At 48.2% G+C, this 19,070-nt stretch overlaps 1 protein-coding gene across 1 annotated transcript in view; it reads left to right on the top strand.

The window, feature by feature from the left end:
* PLPPR4 (phospholipid phosphatase related 4) overlaps positions 1 to 18,414 on the top strand; it is a 34,513-nt gene extending 16,099 nt beyond the window's left edge. The window contains exons 2-7 of the mRNA XM_037051353.1: positions 2,364 to 2,549; positions 6,970 to 7,099; positions 9,298 to 9,493; positions 11,247 to 11,304; positions 12,053 to 12,226; positions 14,913 to 18,414. Of these exons, the coding sequence (XP_036907248.1) occupies positions 2,364 to 2,549; positions 6,970 to 7,099; positions 9,298 to 9,493; positions 11,247 to 11,304; positions 12,053 to 12,226; positions 14,913 to 16,241 (2,073 nt within the window). The 3' untranslated portion in view covers positions 16,242 to 18,414. The remainder of the gene's footprint in view (positions 1 to 2,363; positions 2,550 to 6,969; positions 7,100 to 9,297; positions 9,494 to 11,246; positions 11,305 to 12,052; positions 12,227 to 14,912) is intronic.
* The last annotated feature ends 656 nt before the right edge of the window (positions 18,415 to 19,070 follow it).

The raw sequence follows: 19,070 nt of genomic DNA, 5'->3' as shown, positions 1-19,070 counted from the left end.
ACATAGCAACCAGCATGCGGTCGGTTGATTGGATGAATAATTGAATCCATAAGGCAACACATAGAAAGTAAGTTGTGTCCAGTTTCAGTTTACCACATACCACATAAACTAGAGAACGTCCGGTGACATTAGAATTTCAGGATACACAACAAACCATTTTTGGTCTTAAGTATCTCCCAAATAGTGCCCTGGACACACTTACACTGAAAATTATTCACTGCTTATCTTAAATTCTAATCTCACTCAATGACCGGTGTTTTCATTTGCTAAACCTGGTAACGCTAGTGTAGTTATCATTATACATTAAGATTTACTCGTTTATGCAATCAGTCACTTGTCAATAAGTATTTGTTATTTCTTTAAATTATTAAATGATGTGCCGCATGGCTACCACGTGCCAGGAAAATCCCTGTTACGAGCCCCGGGGACTCGACCACCAATCACACGAGCAGACTGTCACTTCATAGAGCCTGCAGGTCAGTGGGGGGACAAGGAGGAAAGGAGAAATAAATAAGTGTGGCATTACATCGACAAACTCGTTTTCATGAACGATGAGAGCCAAGAAGAAAATCGAGCGAGATGATGAGGGTAGAGAGGAATGGACCGAGGGCCACCGTGGAGAGAGAGTCGGGGAGGTTCCCACTCAGTGATGAGAGAAGCCATCCCGCAAAGAGGCAGGAGGCGCACAGCCAAGAAAGTAAATGACCAGCAAACACCAAGGCCCCCGGGCCGAAGTGAGTTTGACTGTTACAGGAAAAGAGGACAGACCAGGGGACTGCATCAGGCATTCTAAAAGCTCTGCACAGGAGACATATTTGTAAGTCTGGATCTGAACAGGGTTCGTATCCAGAAGGCACAATGAACGCATACAACTCAACAGCAAAAAGCAATCCGATGGGAAAACGGGCAGAGAATCTGAGCGTGTTTCTGAAGAAGACACACGGATGATCAAAAGGCACATGAAAAGGATGCTGGACATCACTCCTAGTCAGGGAACTGCAAGTCAAAACCACACGGAGAGACCACCTCACACCTGTCAGAACGGCTGTTGTCAGAGAGAGAAGAAGTAAGTGTCGGTGAAGGTGTGGATCAAAGGGAACCCTTGTGCGCCGTTGGTGGAGATGTGAATCGGTGCAGCCACTGTGGAAAAAGTAAGGGGGATTCTCAAAACATTAAAAATAGCATTGCAATGTGATCCAGCAATCCCGTGTGTAGGTATATACCAAAAAGAAATGAAAATACCAACCGGAAAAGAACTATATACCCCAGCATCTCCATCGTAGCATATTTACAATAAAGAAGACATGAAAACAACCCAAGGGTTTATCGACAGGCATAGTAATAAACGAAATGTGGCACACACGTGGAACGGAATATTATTAAGCCCTGAAAAAGAAGGAAATCCTGCCATTTGCGACAATGCAGATGGAACCCGAGGCATCACTGTGAGTGAAATAAGTGAGGCTGAGAAAGACAAGTGGTGTGTGATGCTACGTATATGTGGAATCTGAAACAATAACCACCACAAACCAAACTCACAAACACGGAGAACAGACTGCTGGTTGCCTGCGGTGGGGTGGGGGCAAAGTGGATGAAGGGGGTCCAAAGTTACAAACTTCCCATTATAAGATAAATAAATCCTGAGGATGTAATGCAGAGCCTGGAGACTATAGTTAATAACACTACATTTTACATTTAAGGAAATAGATCTTAAAAGCTCTCGTCGTATGAAAAAAGATCTATAACTTTGCATAGTAATGGATGCTAGCTCAACTTACGGTGGTGATCATTTTGCAATATATAGAAATATCGATCATTAGGGTGCATGCCTGAAAGTGATATAATGTTACGGGTCAATGTATCTTGATATAAAAGAGACCACTTGGACTGTAGTGGGCAGGGGGCGGGGGCCTGGTATAAACAGGGGGCATGAGGGTGGAAGAAAGTGAAGCTGGAGCCAGACCCTGCAGAAACTGGCATTCCACGGAGAGACGTCTTGGCCAGAATGGGAACCATGGGAGGGGCTAAGACAGGAAGTGACTCTCCTGCAATCATGTCAGGAGGCCCCTTGGGGTGACGGGCAGGAATGGGTGGCGTGGGAGGGTAAGAGCGGAGGTGGCAGACCAGGTAGGCCACTCCCAGGGCGAAGGTGGGCAAAAGCGTAGCAGCCTGGTGACCGAGGGGGCCGAACCGGAGGTGTGTTTCGAAGGCGGGAGCGAGAGTGATTATGGCTGATTCTAACTCTGAAACTGGCCAGAAGTGGAGAGAGTGGGGGGAAGCACGCTCCTTGCCCGCGCTGCGGTGGGTGGGTCCTGTGACCTGCGTAGGAGACTGAATGGCTCTCCTGTGTGCCTCCTCCCCAGCTGCCTATTCTGGCGTCGTCCGTGGTCAGCCTGTATTTCCTCGAGCTCACAGATGTCTTCAAGCCCGTGCACTCAGGGTTCAGCTGCTATGACCGCAGCCTCAGCATGCCCTACATCGAGCCCACCCAGGAGGCCGTCCCGTTCCTCATGTTGCTCAGCCTGGCGTTCGCCGGGCCCGCGATCACGGTAAGAACTGCCCCCACATTGTGTTTGCCTGTCAGGCCCGGAAAACTGGGGAGGACCACATCGGTGTCGTAAACGGGTTAAAAGCAAACAAAGTGGACTCTGAATCTTGGACCAGCAAGATCCTATCTTTAAGACACTTTAACAGCATTACTTGGGAATACTTAACAGTTTAAAATTGCTGGCGTGGATAGTTAAAGGTTATATGATCGTAAAAATGATGGTTCTCTAACGCTGACTTTTATAAATCATGCTGAAAAATAGTTCATGGCTGCGTGATATTTAAAAGGCTTGTAGGACATTCGTGGTCTGCTTCCTCACGAACACAGTTTCCATGTGCTCTCGAGGTGTCTGGGTGTGGGAAACCACGAGGAAAACGACCGGTGACATAGCCAACAGCCTTTTTGATCAAAAGTGCATGTTGCTATCTCTTAGTGTTCCATTTTTTACTGGATTAGCACTTTGTATTGATTCAGAGCACTGCTGAATTGTATTGTATCAACAACTATAAAGAGAGCATAACTCACTCACACACACACACACACACAATACTTTTGATTCACAAAAGGCACTTGCATTTTCAAATACGTAACATAAAGAAATACCCTCCCCTACTAGAACTGAATTGAAACTGTAGCTCTTTATAGTTTGCTAGCAGACACGTCCTAAAGAACACACTTGGGGATAAATTCATTAATAAACTAGACTGGCCCACCCTTTCCACCATCTCTTGTGCCCCCAGAACCCTCAAGGACAATATACTGGTTTCAAGGTCAAGGCTATTATTTCTAACGGGAGGAACTCTACTCTGCTTGCCTCAAGCCCCTGAATGTCAGAAGAGGTGGTTATTCATCAAAAAGCAGTATCTGAACGGTGTTTTTACAAGACTCCTTGATGAACTGGCCCGTTCAGGGCCCGACATCAGCAGCTGCAGAAAAGTCTCTGCAGAAACCGTCTGAAGTCCATACTCGCAGGAGCTGGGGATTTGTTGTTTAAATTCTCCCCTCTGTTCAATAATCACAACATGCTATTTGTGCTACAAATACACCACACCACGTGCTCTCAGAAGATTAAATTCTAGCTTAATTTTCCCGTGAACTTTATCAGGCTTACAAGATCTCAAAATACTTTGAGAATTCACGAGTGATTGACGCTGCAGCTATTCTAGGGCTATCGGAACAATCCCTGCCGTCCTCAGAAGCAGCTGAGGCTCAGACCAACACAGCGCACTCGAAGCGCCGTGTCGCTGGGAGCAATAGCACTTTCTTGCCATTTCTTTCAAGACCTATGAAAAATCTATAGCATCCAGCCCTTGGGCAAGAGTAAAGGGAATATATGCTTGTAATCTATTACACTTGAAAGCCTTTCTCCTAGTGGGCGTGCAGTGGGCAGAATTATTGGTTTGTTTGAAACGAAATCAGATACAGCACATGTGTCCACAAGGCTGCTGAAAAGACCAGTTGGTAGTAACCATTTAAGCAGCTGGCTTTTATGTATCCGTAACCCCTGCCTCCCCAGGGTATTGTATTAAGTAGCCAGGAAAACAGGTCTGACTGCAGCCCTACTTACTCATCTCACGTCCATCCCTTTGCTGACTCCTCCATGTCCTGGGACAATGACCTTGGCCTCCTCACTGTGTTCCTGCCTCACTGACCCCCTCATTCCCAGTAACAAAGTCTAAACACGCAGCTTAGCAATGTTTCCTGGGAGGTTTTGGGCCTGAGTTTTCTTTCTGGAGTCCTAAGAAACAAAAGAAGAAGTCTGCCATGGCCCTCTTACACCAACCTGACCTGGGGGCTGCCCCGGTCAACTCCTGGGGCAGAGACCCCCTGAATGCATGCCTGGGTCCCTGCAGGGCCCCTTCCTGGAACGAGAGGAACCCTCAGGAAATATTTGCCCTCGGGGTCTAGTTTCCCCTGTGTCACCGGAAGCACCACCGTGGCCCACACTGGCTTCACAGGTTTGGGGTAAATAACTCGAAGGCAAAACAAATTCTGACTCGTGCTGATGTTAAATCCTGCTTTCCCTCCAACCATATATCACACATCTTCTAGATTTCTCTCCGATCGCACCTTCCCCTGTGTGAAGGCCTTCTCCCGACACATGCGTGTCCTCAGCACAGGCAACACCGTCTGCGGTCTTCCTGTTCCAGACCCACATTCTGTGCCTAATGTTACTGCACGGGTCACTGCTCCGGCCTCTCCCCCACAGGCTCGCTTCCTGAAGGGGGCGGTAATAGACTCTGATCGCCCTGTTCCCAAATGGACAGGGAGGGAGGTGGAAAGAGGCCAGGCGAGCCCTTCATTTGGAAATGGGTCTCAGGGCCCAGGTGGGGGAGGAGAGGCCCTTTCTGCGTTGGCCTGTCCGCATGGGGCCCTCTCAGCAGCCATGTCCTTTAAGGGGACCTGTACAGGGGCAAAAGGAAGACCAGTGGTTGTTTTGTGCAGAGGTTTACACATCAATCATACAGCATTCGCTTCCCAGATTGTTTCCTGTGCTTTGGGGGATGTTTTAAAAATAACTCATCTCCGGGATATTGCAGAAAAAACTGGACAAATTCTCTCCATGTCTGCAAAGTGCATGTTCCTATCTCTCTAAAATCGCCCTTAAAATTTCATGCCGAATGTTCCATTTTCCATTTACTTCAGAGCGATAACGAAACGAGCATTTGGCTCAGTCCTCTGGGGATTATTTCGCAGGAAAAACAAGGTAGTCCCTCTGGGTCGAGCCAGACTTTATGAGATCTACATGAACAGGAAAAAAAATGTGCATGTTCTTTGCCCTGGAAGTAAAATTTTATTGTATGTTATTAAAGGACAAGTATATCTAATTTTAGAGGAGAATGCAATCAGAATTTGATTACAGTTCCTAGCTGGTACCCTTAGCTTTAGGAGTTTATACAATTGAAATATAGAATGCTTACCTGCAATAGATTCCCAGAAGGCATTCGTTGCAAGCTTTCACACTAAAAGTACTCTGATAAATAAATACTCTTTGTTGCCTTTTTCCGGGTGTATTCACAAGAAAGACTTTCTGTGTTATGAGCCCCCTAACCGGTGGCCACCCCCGGGGCGGGACCTGTATTATGATGAGCTGACTAGTTCCCAGCTTCACCTGCCCCAAGATCAGTCACTTCAGACTCTCTCCCAGAAACCTGTCCATCACATTGGACAGGCAAAAACAATCATATTGTTTCTTTGTGGCTGTGGACAGCATAGATAGAATATGGTGGAAAGGTCCTTGTCATAAACGGTTTCTCCTTACCACTGACAACAGCCACAGATCATTGGGTCCCCATCACACTCTGTGAGCCCCTCCCGCAGGTGAGCGAGAGCCATTCCGAGGGAGGAGACCGTGGGCACATCCAGAAATACCCCAGGAGCACCTTCCCTTCCCCCCCGAGGAGATGCTGTCCTCAAACCAAATTGTATCCTTTTGAACATTCATGCAGTGACCTGGTGATCAAGGTTGAAAGAGTAGAAGTGTGGGGGAGAAAAGTGATGCGCCCCTGAGAGATGGACACTCAGGTGCAGTCAGCATACTGACCCTTGACCTGTAAGTCAAGCCAGACAGTGAGAGAGCACTTTGTCGGCCTAACCGTCTGCGGTGTTCTGAGGAACCAAGAGAAAATTCCTGAAAGTCCAAGGTCGTTTGAGATGACCGCTGCTGTGCTGGGTGACAACACACATTTTTCCCAGTGGCGCTGTGCAAATAAATTCTTATATAACATGGCATTCACTGATGAGAAGGAAATTAATGAGCCGATTAATTAATTAAGAAGAAAAAACAAAGTCAGTCACAGAACTGTTACTGAGATGTGAAGAGGAACTCAGTCCCTTTCAGCCACACAGCAGTGCATTTCAGGGAGGAGTGGCCCAGTTTCTTAGAACGAGCAACTCAGGAGAGCATTACACTATTCTACGCGTGTGGTGTGTCAGTGTCTCACCCACCTAGTTCCTGCGCACCTAGACTCTCTCATAAGACTCTCTCGGTAAGATAGTTACTAGCCACATGTGGGGCTACTTCACTTTAAACCTAGATTGCTATAAATTTTCAATCATGGAACTCCATGAAAGGAAATAAACATTTGGCTTCTTAACTGAAGCAGCTGCATTTCAAGTACTCAATGGGCACGCGTGGGTGGTGGCTCCCACACAGGGGGCAGATGGGAGCAGAGAGGCAGCGGGCCAGAGGCTGTGAAAACCCCCGATGCCACCACGCCCTTGACCAAGGGGTAGACACTCGCAAGAGCCCACCCATGCCCTTTCCAGTGCCCTGTCTGCTTAGGAAAAATGGATCGCCTCTCCCATGCTATTATTAAGAACATAACACCTTCACCTTGTCGACTTGGCGGTGTGTTAAGAAATGACTTACAACTCATTTGAACCCACTGAGCCCCCTGTGAACCCTCTTGTCTTTGCAGATTATGGTAGGGGAAGGCGTCCTCTACTGCTGTCTCTCCAGACGAAGAAATGGGGTGGGCCTGGAGCCCCACATCAATGCTGGAGGCTGCAACTTCAACTCCTTCCTTCGGAGAGCCGTCAGATTCGTGGGTGGGTGTGGGGACCGCAAAGAAAGGGACTGTGTTTTTCGAACAGAAATGTTATGTGTAATTATAGAGTTTAAGTCTTCAAAGCTGTAATTTAGATGTGTGGTTTCAGGTACATGATGAGTTTTACAGTATACTAAAAAAAAAGAAGAAAGAAGAAGAGAAATCTGTTTCTACACCCAAATTGGGGCTCTGTGTCTGAACTGTTATTTGCGGTGATAGTCCTCGTTTTGAGAGCTAACACACCGTGCATTTCAGTAGTTGTACTGGAAGCATAAATCCACTTTCAAACGGTTTCGTTGGATCGATGTTCACTTTTTAAAGTGGAGAATAAATGTCAGCAGGCCAGGAGCAATGGATAACTCTTCAGAAATGATCTAGTCACATCCGTGGTTCCATTTCAATTGTTCCGGAACGTTCCCATCCGGAAATTACGGCCCATAAAATGTCACTAGATAGCATTGCATCATGGCTATTTCTCCTGGGCTATCTCCTCTCAGTTTACCTCCCATACTTTATGGAGCTGTAGGAATGCATAGGCCTGCTAACCAGCCTCTGAATCAACCAGTATCTAAACCTTCACCTCTTCTGGTTGGCATGGAAACGTCTTAATGTTCTTGGAGCCACAGGCCTGTTTCGTTCAGTGAGTTGAGAAGGCCAGGGCATCCCACCAACCTGAGTGTGTTCCAGGCGTTCCCAACAAGTCAGTAAAGAGGTATTCCACCTGTCATCTCCAAGAGATGGATAGTTTTACCCAGTACTCAGTAGGTAATTAAATACAACCATCTCTCCCACCAGAGGAAAAGCCTGGTCTAAATCATGGCCTAGACTCTGCTCTCTCAGCATGGCACAGCGGGACGGTAAGATGAGAATTGGCCCCTTGGCAGGGTCATGAACTAAGGCAAGGAAATACATCTTCGGGACATAGAGCTGACCTCAGAGACAGTTTTCCCTAATGGAACCAAATGCCATGGAAAGGGGCATGCATGCCCCCTGAACAGCCCCCGACCATGAGGACCTTCCCCTAGGGAGCAGGTCCCGGAGTCAGCGAGCCCAGCCTCCGGTGGGGCTGGAGGGCGTCACTTTCCAAAGGTAAAAATGGGTGCATCTCCCGCTTTTCCACACTCTTCTCTAAGAGCTCGCATGCAGTCAGGGCCTGGGAGGTAGAAACATAAGTCCTGTGTCCAGAACGCCAGGTGAGCGTGTGGAGAAGGACTAGGTAGAGTGGTTGCTAGGTGACAGCAAGCAGAGAAGGAAAATTCAAAGCGTGGCCACGTGCAGGTGGGCGACGTTGGGCCGGGCGATTCCCCTGAGGAACCACCCTGGTCCCTCTCCGATCCTGAGAGCCAGGGCTGGTGAGTCAGTGCAGAGCCAGGGTGCTGAGGCGTGTTGAGATGTGTAGAGGAAGCAGGCAGGTTCAGATCATGCCTGTGGGAGTGGATCCAGACTCCCTCGGGTGTGACCGGGCGAGGGACTAGAAGCGGAGATGGTATCCGAGAGTACAAGTGTGTGCATCGGGGTTTGTGAGATGTGCTTTGAGTCTGGCCCTAGGAGATGAAAGAAAGATAGAATCCGGGCCGGAAGATACAAGAACATTATCTCTGAATTCCAAACGTGTGGGAAGACTCCCCCGGCCCCATGCCCAGGATGTCATTACTGTGCCCACGACAGGGACCCCCCTGCCCTCTTCTCTGCTTTCATCAGCATTCCTGGTGTGGCCACAGCTTGCAGGGAGTTCGAACCAATTCTATCGGGTCTGGCGACTGTGATTAGAATTTGGGGCCGCTGGGGAGACAGAGCCCTGGCCGCTCAAACAGGCTGAGCAATGTAAAATTATCGCTAACTTTGCTACCTTCCCCACGTTTAATCCAACTGGTCACCTTAACATGTCCCAGGTGTTTGACAAGTGCCTTGTGGTTAATAATATTGCAAACCGGCCTTGTTTAACCAACCTGACCAAAATACCCGAAACTACCACTTGGAAGACACGCATGGCCATGGTACTGGCCCGAGGCATCTGTTTAGAAGTTTGGGAGTTTGCTCTGTTGTCTTCCGGAGGTAAACTCAGAGAGGAGGATCGAAGCAGGCTGGGGGCGGGGGCGGGGGGGCCGTCCTGCGGCGATGTGGCGAGCAGGGCTGGTGGGGGCCTGGCGTCCGCCGTGGGCCCTCAGGTGGTAACCGCTCCCTCCCCCTTGCTCGCAGGCGTGCACGTGTTTGGACTCTGCTCCACGGCCCTCATCACGGACATCATCCAGCTATGCACTGGGTACCAGGCGCCCTACTTCCTGACGGTGTGCAAGCCCAACTACACCTCCCTGAACGTGTCCTGCAAAGAGAACTCCTACATCGTGGAAGACATATGCTCAGGCTCCGACCTCACGGTGATCAACAGCAGCAGGTTGGACACCGAGGTTTCGGGACGCTCGATGTCCGTGTTGGCGCTGCACGTTGGCGGCGGAGCTGTCCCCTTAGGCAGAGACATCTTTCAGTCATAACGATTCGGGTTTTCTTTTTCTTTTCAATTCAGTGATCTCTCTAGCCATTACACCATCGGTGGCTCATTCCAAATCTCCCGCTCCGTCTCCAAATTTCAGCCTCACATTCTGCCTCTAATCTTCCCACCACCAAACCTGACTGGTGTTTTGTGTTCCGCCCTATACGCCTTATGGTTTTAGGTTACCACAGTTGGTTTGTTTTAGGATATTTATAGTCAGCCATGGCTTCCAGGTAGTAGGTTACCCTGTATTGACTTAAGTGGAAGACTTAATATCTGTGATATTTACCTCCCCATTATATGTTTTTTTTTAAATCCTGTGTGTGAATAAACCCTGAAGATCTGTAGAGCTTCTACCCTTGCAGTTTAAAGACGAGGAGACAAAAAAACTCAAGAAACTGCCAATGCATGAAATTACTTTTAATCAATAAAGTAAATAATAAATTTGTATGGCAAGAGGTATCTTAGAAGTTCAAGATAAATTATAGGAGCCCTGGCTGGTGTAGCTCAGTGGATTGAGTGCAGGCCTGAGAACCACACGATCGAGGTTCGATTCCCAGTCAGGGCACATGCCTGGGTTGCAGGCCAATTCCCAGCAGGGAACTCACAAGAGGCAACCATACATTGATGTTTCTCTCCTCTCCTTCCCTTCCTCTCTAAAGATAATTAAATAAAGGAATTTTTTTTAAAAATTAATTATAGGAAGGTGAAGGGCAGTAAATGGTTGTTCTAAGTTTATTTGTCATTCAGTGACTTCCCAGAGATCAATTTGAGAGTCAAAAACAAGTTAGTAAGTACACTTAAAGAAAATCAGAGCCTGATATTATGTAACCATACACATTCAAGTTCTTGTGGTCCATTCAATAACCTTTAACCTACACTTATGACCTATGTCCTCTATCTTATTTTTATTGAATGGTCATGCTTTTTATTGGGTACCAAATAATTAGGAGGACATCATTATAACTGAATTTTATATTTCCATTTTTCTATCCATTAAAAAAAATCTCCATTCTTCTTTGGTCTGTCTTTTCCAGTGTCTCTCTCCCTATCCTGAGTTCCTCTCTCTCCCTGCTTCTTAAATTACTTAACTGAACGAGAAGCTCTGAGATCTTTGCGATAACATTTTACAGGGGCATACGCAGAGAAACACTTTGTTAAAATTAGATTTTTCTTATGCTCGATAGAGTGTAAAAGACACATTTAGACCTATTGCTGTGAGAAAATGATTTTGTCTTAAAATTTTATGTAGATGAAGCCATATTTTTAGGAGCATAGAAAAAAACTGAAAACTTTAAAATCCTGGGTTTTATGAACTTTTACTTTAAACTGGCATAATTCCCGCACCAGAGAACAACCCAAACGTCCTCCCGCCTGTCCCTACTTTCAACCCTCACTCCAGGGTTATCACGAAGGGTTGCCTTACGAGGCCAGCATTTGCTATCGGAAAGCGCATCACTGCTAGTCTCTAACACTAATGATGGTGGTTAGCTTGCTTATTTTACCCCTCAGCAAATCCTCCAGAAAAGAAACCAGAAGCTAGTGACTGCCCATTGCCTTGTGGCATTTCTGCGGAAGACTTTGGGCGCACAGTTGTTCCTGATTGTCAGCAGCGTGTCTGAAATTGAGTCCTAATGTGACTGTCTTCCTTTGGCAGAAAATCATTCCCCTCTCAGCACGCCACCCTCGCCGCCTTTGCTGCCGTGTACGTCTCGGTGAGTAACTAGGTCTTTCTCGTCAGTCCGTGTCCTGGAGGAAGTCGGGAAGGAGCCTTGTCTCCGACCAATTCCATCATACAACCGGGTAATAAGAGCGCAGTGAACTTGAGCACAGCAGCCAGGCATCAGAAGAAGGAAACAGATGCTCCCACACACCCTGTAAGAGTAAAATAATTTTTCTACACAGTCCTGTACTCATTTCGCCTGGTAACCCCTCCAGGTGATAGTGTACTTCACGAGAGGGTACTGTGAACCACGCAAATGGTATAAATTCGGAAAGCAAAAGAACTGTGTTAGGTACACACATTCATAAACACACAAGCTTTGCTTTCAGTGATTCAGTAACTGTGAGTCCCAAGCCAGCGCCAATTTGATAAATTCCGTACAATGAACTGTCGTCATGCCTGATCAATGCAACCATTCATGAGGTCTCAGGTGAGAGAAAGGAACGGAAATGATGGCAAATAGCACAGAGACTAAGCAGTTGTCTGGCTAATCACACTGCATCCATTTTTTTAAACTTCCATGGAATTAAATGAGGTTATTTGTTTGATGAGGTCTGTCTTGCATTTCCTTTTTCTCAAGCAGAGACTGTAGACATAGCCGGGGGTGGGATGACACAGGAAACTCGTCGGTCATAGTGAGGTCGGTCAGTGGGGCTGCTGAGTTCAACCTTTTATTTGATGATGATTTAGTAGGAAGATGACCTCTCTAACGGGCTCCCCCTGTCTCTTCCGTCCGTAAGATGTACTTCAACTCCACACTAACGGACTCCTCTAAGCTCCTGAAACCCCTCCTGGTCTTCACGTTCATTATCTGCGGCATTATCTGCGGGCTGACCCGGATCACGCAGTACAAGAACCACCCGGTGGACGTCTACTGTGGCTTTTTGATCGGCGGTGGGATCGCTCTGTACTTGGTAATGGAGTTACCGTCACTAGTCGGTGGGCCACAGTGTCAAGTGGAAAACACACACAGAGTATTCTGCACCGTAACCATTTACTTAAAATGGACTATGTATTCACGAGAAAATCTCTGGCTGCCTCTCCGTCCTCAGCCAAAGCACATACCCCACTTTCAGTAAAATAACTTAGTAACCTCTTCCCATAGGCCAGAAACTGTGATTTTAGAAGGATTACTGCATTTTATCCTCAACCGCACGTGGCCCAAAAGAGCCAGGGAAGAGTACAGTTTTACAGATGGGGAAAGTGAATGTCAGTGGAAGTAAAGGTAGTGAAAGTGAAGGTTTAGTGGGAGATCGTACAACCTGCCCAGCAACACGAACACGGCACCTGGATGCAACAGACCCAGCTAACGTGGGTTCTCAGGCCTGGTCTTTGCTGTCCGTCCCATTCGTTCANTTCCCATAGGCCAGAAACTGTGATTTTAGAAGGATTACTGCATTTTATCCTCAACCGCACGTGGCCCAAAAGAGCCAGGGAAGAGTACAGTTTTACAGACGGGGAAAGTGAATGTCAGTGGAAGTAAAGGTAGTGAAAGTGAAGGTTTAGTGGGAGATCGTACAACCTGCCCAGCAACACGAACACGGCACCTGGATACAACAGACCCAGCTAACGTGGGTTCTCAGGCCTGGTCTTTGCTGTCCGTCCCATTCGTTCATTTTACATTTGCAGACTACCCTATCTGTGCCAGGCGCAACACTGACAGTCAGAAGGGTGAGAAATAAGATGTGTCCTCAAGGAGCTTATGGTGCAAAGACCAGTAAAACTGCAGGGGCGAAAGGAGGTTTCCAGTTGTGAGTCTGTGAAACAGTTTATTTATTCTTGAACTATTATGTATTAATTATTATATTATTTCCCACGCAAACAACTGGAAACTACTTTTGCCCCACCCTCTGCGGTTGCTCCACCGAGTCTGGTAGAAGATTTTCCTAAACTGACAAATGTAAACACAGTTATGAATGTGATGTTACGTGGGGACTGCTTATCCTGGGAACCAGGGTGGCAAGCATGTCAGCAGATATTGTTTAGAAGATTTGAACCAGTCATCAAAGTAGCTGGAGAGGCAGAGGCTCGACTCTGCCCATTCCTAAGGGCACCCTGTGCCCTGAAATTGGAAATGTGTCTGTTCTGAGCCGAGGCCGTTGTGAATTGTTGGGCAGCTCTGTGCGTGTTAAACCCACGGGATTCTTCCGGTGTGACTGGGAAAGGACACGGGGGCTGCCATCTACCGAAACTGGCACACAGATGGGACGCCACGCTTGCTCTCATCTCTCAGCGTAGCACCTTGAACACCGAAGGCCCGCCAGGGGGTTGGATCCTCTGCGTGGGAAGATTCAGATTCTGAATCTGAATCTCAGCCTCTCCCAGACTTTTATCCCCCAGATCGAAAACAAGAAACCTGAATGTGAGGTCAAAATTAAATAAAATGTAGCCCAAGGTCACGTAATAGCACTAAATGGATCGGATATTCTTTCCCCACCTCAGAGCAGGAGTAAATCGCGGAAGAACGTGCCCCCCCCCCCGGCATCTAGCACAGTCCAGCCCTGTCTTCCGAGAACGCTCTGTCCGAAGCAGAACGCGTGGGGCTGTGCTCGATGGGAGGTGCAACAACACGTCTCTGACCCTGTTGCCAAACCTGGTACCGTGTTTTGTGAGTGGCGTGTTGTTCTGCATTTTCCACACTCCTTCTGCCATCCATCCTGAGGGATGATTGAAAATGCGAGGTGTCACCCAAGAAGAGAGTCCCAAACCCAGAGAACGGAACTGCTTTGAAAAGCAGAAGGATGTTTCTGTATCTTTCATTGTCCGACTTTTCTGTGAATACGTTCAGAGGATTAAGTGTACAAAAAGCACCCAGTGGGGTGGAGAAAAGAGAGAAAATCCAGCCAATAATAGAAAATCATGGGCTCCGAATTCCCCGACAGTCAGTACAGTGACTTGTGATGTGACTCACTAACTAACTGTCACGGAGGTTCCCGGGGTTTTGTTATCTGGTTTAGTGAGCTCTGACCTTATTAATGGGGGGCGCAGGGTCCTGGGGGTGAGGCCAGGGCGAGCGCGGACTCATGGTCTGTCTCCCGCACCAGGGCCTCTACGCAGTGGGGAACTTCCTGCCCAGCGAGGAGAGCCTGTTCCAGCACAGAGAGGCCCTCCGGTCCCTGTCCGACCTCAACCAGGACCCCAGCCGGGTGCTGGCTGCCAAAAACAGCAGCAGCAGCGATNTTTTCCACGCTCCTTCTGCCATCCATCCTGAGGGATGATTGAAAATGCAAGGTGTCACCCAAGAAGAGAGTCCCAAACCCAGAGAACGGAACTGCTTTGAAAAGCAGAAGGATGTTTCTGTATCTCTCATTGTCCGACTTTTCTGTGAATACGTTCAGAGGATTAAGTGTACAAAAAGCATACAGTGGGGTGGAGAAAGGAGAGAAAATCCAGCCAATAATAGAAAATCATGGGCTCCGAATTCCCCGACAGTCAGTACAGTGACTTGTGATGTGACTCACAAACTATCTCCCCGGTCACGGAGGTTCCCCGGGTTTTGTTATGTGGTTTAGTGAGCTCTGACCTTATTAATGGGGGGGCGCAGGGTCCTGGGGGTGAGGCCAGGGCGAGCGCGGACTCATGGTCTGTCTCCCGCACCAGGGCCTCTACGCAGTGGGGAACTTCCTGCCCAGCGAGGAGAGCCTGTTCCAGCACAGAGAGGCCCTCCGGTCCCTGTCCGACCTCAACCAGGACCCCAGCCGGGTGCTGGCTGCCAAAAACAGCAGCAGCAGCGATGGCATCGCTCACACCGAGGGCATCCTCGCCCGAAACCCCCGGGACGCCAGCTCGCTGACCAACCTCAAGAGAGCGAACGCCGACGTGGAGATCATCACCCCGCGCAGCCCCATGGGCAAGGAGAACATGGTCACTTTCAGCAACACCCTGCCGCGAGCCAGCACGCCGTCCGTGGAGGACCCCGTCCGCAGAAACGCCAGCATCCACGCCTCCATGGACTCCGCCCGGTCCAAGCAGCTGCTCACCCAGTGGAAGAGCAAGAACGAAAGCCGGAAGCTGTCCCTGCAAGTCATAGAGACCGAGCCCGGGCAGTCGCCGCCCAGATCCATAGAAATGAGGTCCAGCTCGGAGCCCTCCAGGGTGGGGGTCAACGGAGACCCCCACGGCCCCGGCGGCCAGTACCTCAAGCTGCAGCCGGGCACGGTCCCCAGCTGCAACAACAGCATGCCCGGGGGGCCCAGGGTGTCCATCCAGCCCCGGCCTGGGTCCTCGCAGCTGGTGCACATCCCGGAGGAGACCCAGGAGACCGTGGGCGCCTCGCCCAAAAGCAGCTCGGCCCGCGCCAAGTGGCTGAAAGCGGCGGAGAAGACCGTGGCCTGCAACCGGAGCAACAGCCAGCCGCGGATCATGCAGGTCATCGCCATGTCCAAGCAGCAGGGCGTGCTGCAGAGCAGCCCCAAGAACACGGAGGGCAGCGCCGTCTCCTGCACCGGCTCCATCCGCTACAAGACCCTGACCGACCACGAGCCCGGCGGCATCGTCCGCGTGGAGGCTCACCCCGAGAACAGCCGGCCCATCATCCAGATCCCGTCCACCGAGGGCGAGGGCAGCGGCTCCTGGAAGTGGAAGGCGCCCGAGAAGGGCAGCCTCCGCCAGACCTACGAGCTCAACGACCTCAACCGGGACTCGGAGAGCTGCGAGCCCCTGAAGGATGGCTTTGGTTCCGGAGACCGCAAGAGAAGCAACATCGACGGCAGCGAGCACCACCACCACCACGGCATCGCCACCATCCGCGTCACCCCGGTGGAGGGCAGCGAGATGGGCTCCGAGACGCTGTCCGTCTCCTCCTCGCGCGACTCCACCCTTCGGAGGAAAGGCAACATCATCCTGATCCCCGAGCGGAGCAGCAGCCCCGAAAACACTAGGAATATCTTCTATAAGGGGACCTCCCCGACTCGGGCGTATAAGGACTGAGCGATGTCTGTTCAATCATTTGGGTGCGCCCCCCCCCTTAAAGACCACGGGTTGATTCTCCTTGTGTTCTGTTCCAACAAATTGGGGAGACCTCTTATCCAGCCACATCACCCCCCCATCAGCCCGGGACTCGTGACTCCTTCGAACTGCGACCATCAGGCTTGTACATTTCACACCAAGGGAGGGGAAAGCACAATGCAAGGACCCAACTAATGTGACCCCTGGGAAGTCTCCTCTTAAGACCCGTCCTCCAACTCAAAAGGTTGGCAGAGGGCGGTCTGGAAAGACAGCGGTTTCCTTCCATGTGTACTCCTTTACTTTCTGAATGTGCCAACGTGAGGGGTGTTTCTTTCTAACTAGCCGTGGGGATAGAGAGCCAGGTGCCCCCTCGGCAGAGGCCATGCGGTTTTATATATCCGTTCTGCAGAATCGTGCGCGCCTGGCACTCCACGTGGGTGGTGCTGGCCAGCACAGTTCACCCCCCATGTAAACTCTCCGGTTCTATCTCGCTGTGAGCTAGTGGTGTGTGCAATCCCTTGTCAGAGAAGTGCTACCGTGTTAAGACGATGCTGGCTGCTTCCTGGTAGAATAGGGCCCCCCCACCCCACCCCGCAGCTTCCCCGTAGTGGCTCTGTCGCGGCCCAAACTCGAGAAGGCTTTGTGTGGGGGTTTGGATATTTTTTTTCAAAACCAATTCTTTCTTCCACAACAAAAACTGCGTGGGAATACTTTCAGTCCAAGGGAACAGCCAGTACTTTTCTGCAGCTCTTGTTTTCCGCTTACTTTTTATTTACACATAGGCACTGCTCATAAAGAATCTGGTTTTTAGTGGGTCTGCCTAGCTTAAAACCTAGGTTGTTTTAAGAGAATCTTTTGAAGCCGTTGCAATCCCATTTTGTATTTTACGGCTTCTCCTTTATTTATGGAATTTTTCAATTCGTTTGATGTTACAGATATGTTCTTCTATTTTTTAAGTGAAAAGAGTAGTCAATATTCCTCGAGCAAAATACATTGCTGTGAATCTATAAACAAGAAATGTGAACCAAAACTTGACCATCGTGGGTTACATCGCTAGCTAGCTTAGTTGCTATCTTCACAAGTGAGCCAAACATTTCATTCAGTTCCAGATTATTAACTTTTTTTTTGACATGCTGCTAACTAGTAAATTAGAGCCACTGCAAGTGGGTTTGACCTTCCTCCCTATTTTTGTTCATTGGGCACCAACAGGTAGAATCTGAAAAATATGCAAATTAATTATAAAGGTATCTCGCAGAATAAACAAAGAATGTATCTCTTCCAAATATCTAAATAGGCGCCGTTTTAGTGCTTCATGTGCAAATGACAGTTTTTGCTGTCTGTCCCGAGTGAAGCTTTGAGCCCAGATCAAAGGAAACAATATTTGCAAAAAGAAGATGAAAACAAAACATGTTGAGGTGTTTCCAATGTAAAAATTTCGCTTAAGTATAAAGAAGTATTTGGTTCTTGGAATTCAACACGAGACCTCTCCTATACCATTTCTTAAGAATTCCAATCCGTACTTGAGGGTGGCCCACAGGACCCAAGGTCACAATGCAGCTGGTTGACCCGGGTCTCAGTGTGGTTTTCAGAGTGAACAGAAGGTGCTGTTTAGAGATGGGGGCACCCCATCATTCTCACTCCCACGGGAAAGGGGCAGAGCTTTCTAGAGCAACCCACCTCCTCATTAGGGATTCGGGATCCAGCTGAAACCAGCAGAATTGAAAACTGGCAATAAAACACAGATTCACCCACATCCCTTGCGGCAGTCTCCTTCTCAGAGAGGGGGTGGGACTGAAACGCCGCCTTCACCAGTCCCCACGCCACCACCGCTCTGCCACGCTGCCCCGCGCTGGCTGTCCCCAAGAGAAAGGTGGGCTGGTTTTAGTAACTCCGAAGAAAAACTATACAGCTGCAGCATTACAGGTGCAGCGTGATATTTCCTAATCTTTCCTATTTCTTAACAAAAGATTTTAAAGTACTTCTCTAGTCATTGACTTTCTTTTTCTTTACATAAATATTGATATATTCTTTTTCTACTCAAAGTGCCAAAGGCTACAGTTTTTAAAGACTTCAATTGTACCACATTGTTAAGGACATAAAAATGATCGTGGCTAGAACTCAGACCTCTGCATGTGTATTTGATAACACATCTTTTATAAAAAAAAAAGTAAGGACGAAAAATTTGTTTACATTCCACTGGTACCTTAATTTAAACTTCAATGAGACTAATCGGTGGTATTATCTTCTTAGGGTTCTATTGATCTTATTTGCTGACGAGGGCACTTTTCCCTGTGTTAGGCTGTGCTTTACTGAGAAAACCAAGTACTGAATAAAGAGAGTTAATTATCTTTTTAAAGTAAATAAAATTATGAATATATATATAATATATATAAAGTATTGTGTTTAATAAAATGTTACGCAATGTTTTCCAAACTGATAAAGTTTGTACAGTGCTATAATGTATTTTGTTAAGTACAGATCACAGCTCTTGTGTGAGTATATTGTGCTAACATCATAGAAATAAAGATTAGATTTCTTCACCAAAGTTGGAACATTTGGGGTTTTTTTTTAACTTCATAGTATGTATGAGTGGATAATAATTTGGCTTAGAGGAAAACAGGTGAAGAAATAAGAATGAACCAGAACCGATTACATTTATAATAGTTTAGAAGAAAGATGTTGGCGCTTGGAAAAAAAGTTTGTCAAACCAGGATGTAATCTTTCCTTATCATTCAGAATTTTTATTACATGCAGATGAAAGGAGTTCTTTTAGGCCTATTCAGACATAAATTATTGGCATAGCAACCCTGT

Source organism: Sturnira hondurensis, unplaced genomic scaffold (genome assembly GCF_014824575.4).
Source record: "Sturnira hondurensis isolate 20B ecotype Veracruz unplaced genomic scaffold, ASM1482457v3 Scaffold0007217, whole genome shotgun sequence".
Taxonomy (NCBI): Eukaryota; Metazoa; Chordata; class Mammalia; order Chiroptera; family Phyllostomidae; genus Sturnira; species Sturnira hondurensis.
The sequence above is the reverse complement of the archived record's forward strand: the minus strand, read 5'-3'. Positions and strand labels throughout refer to the sequence as shown.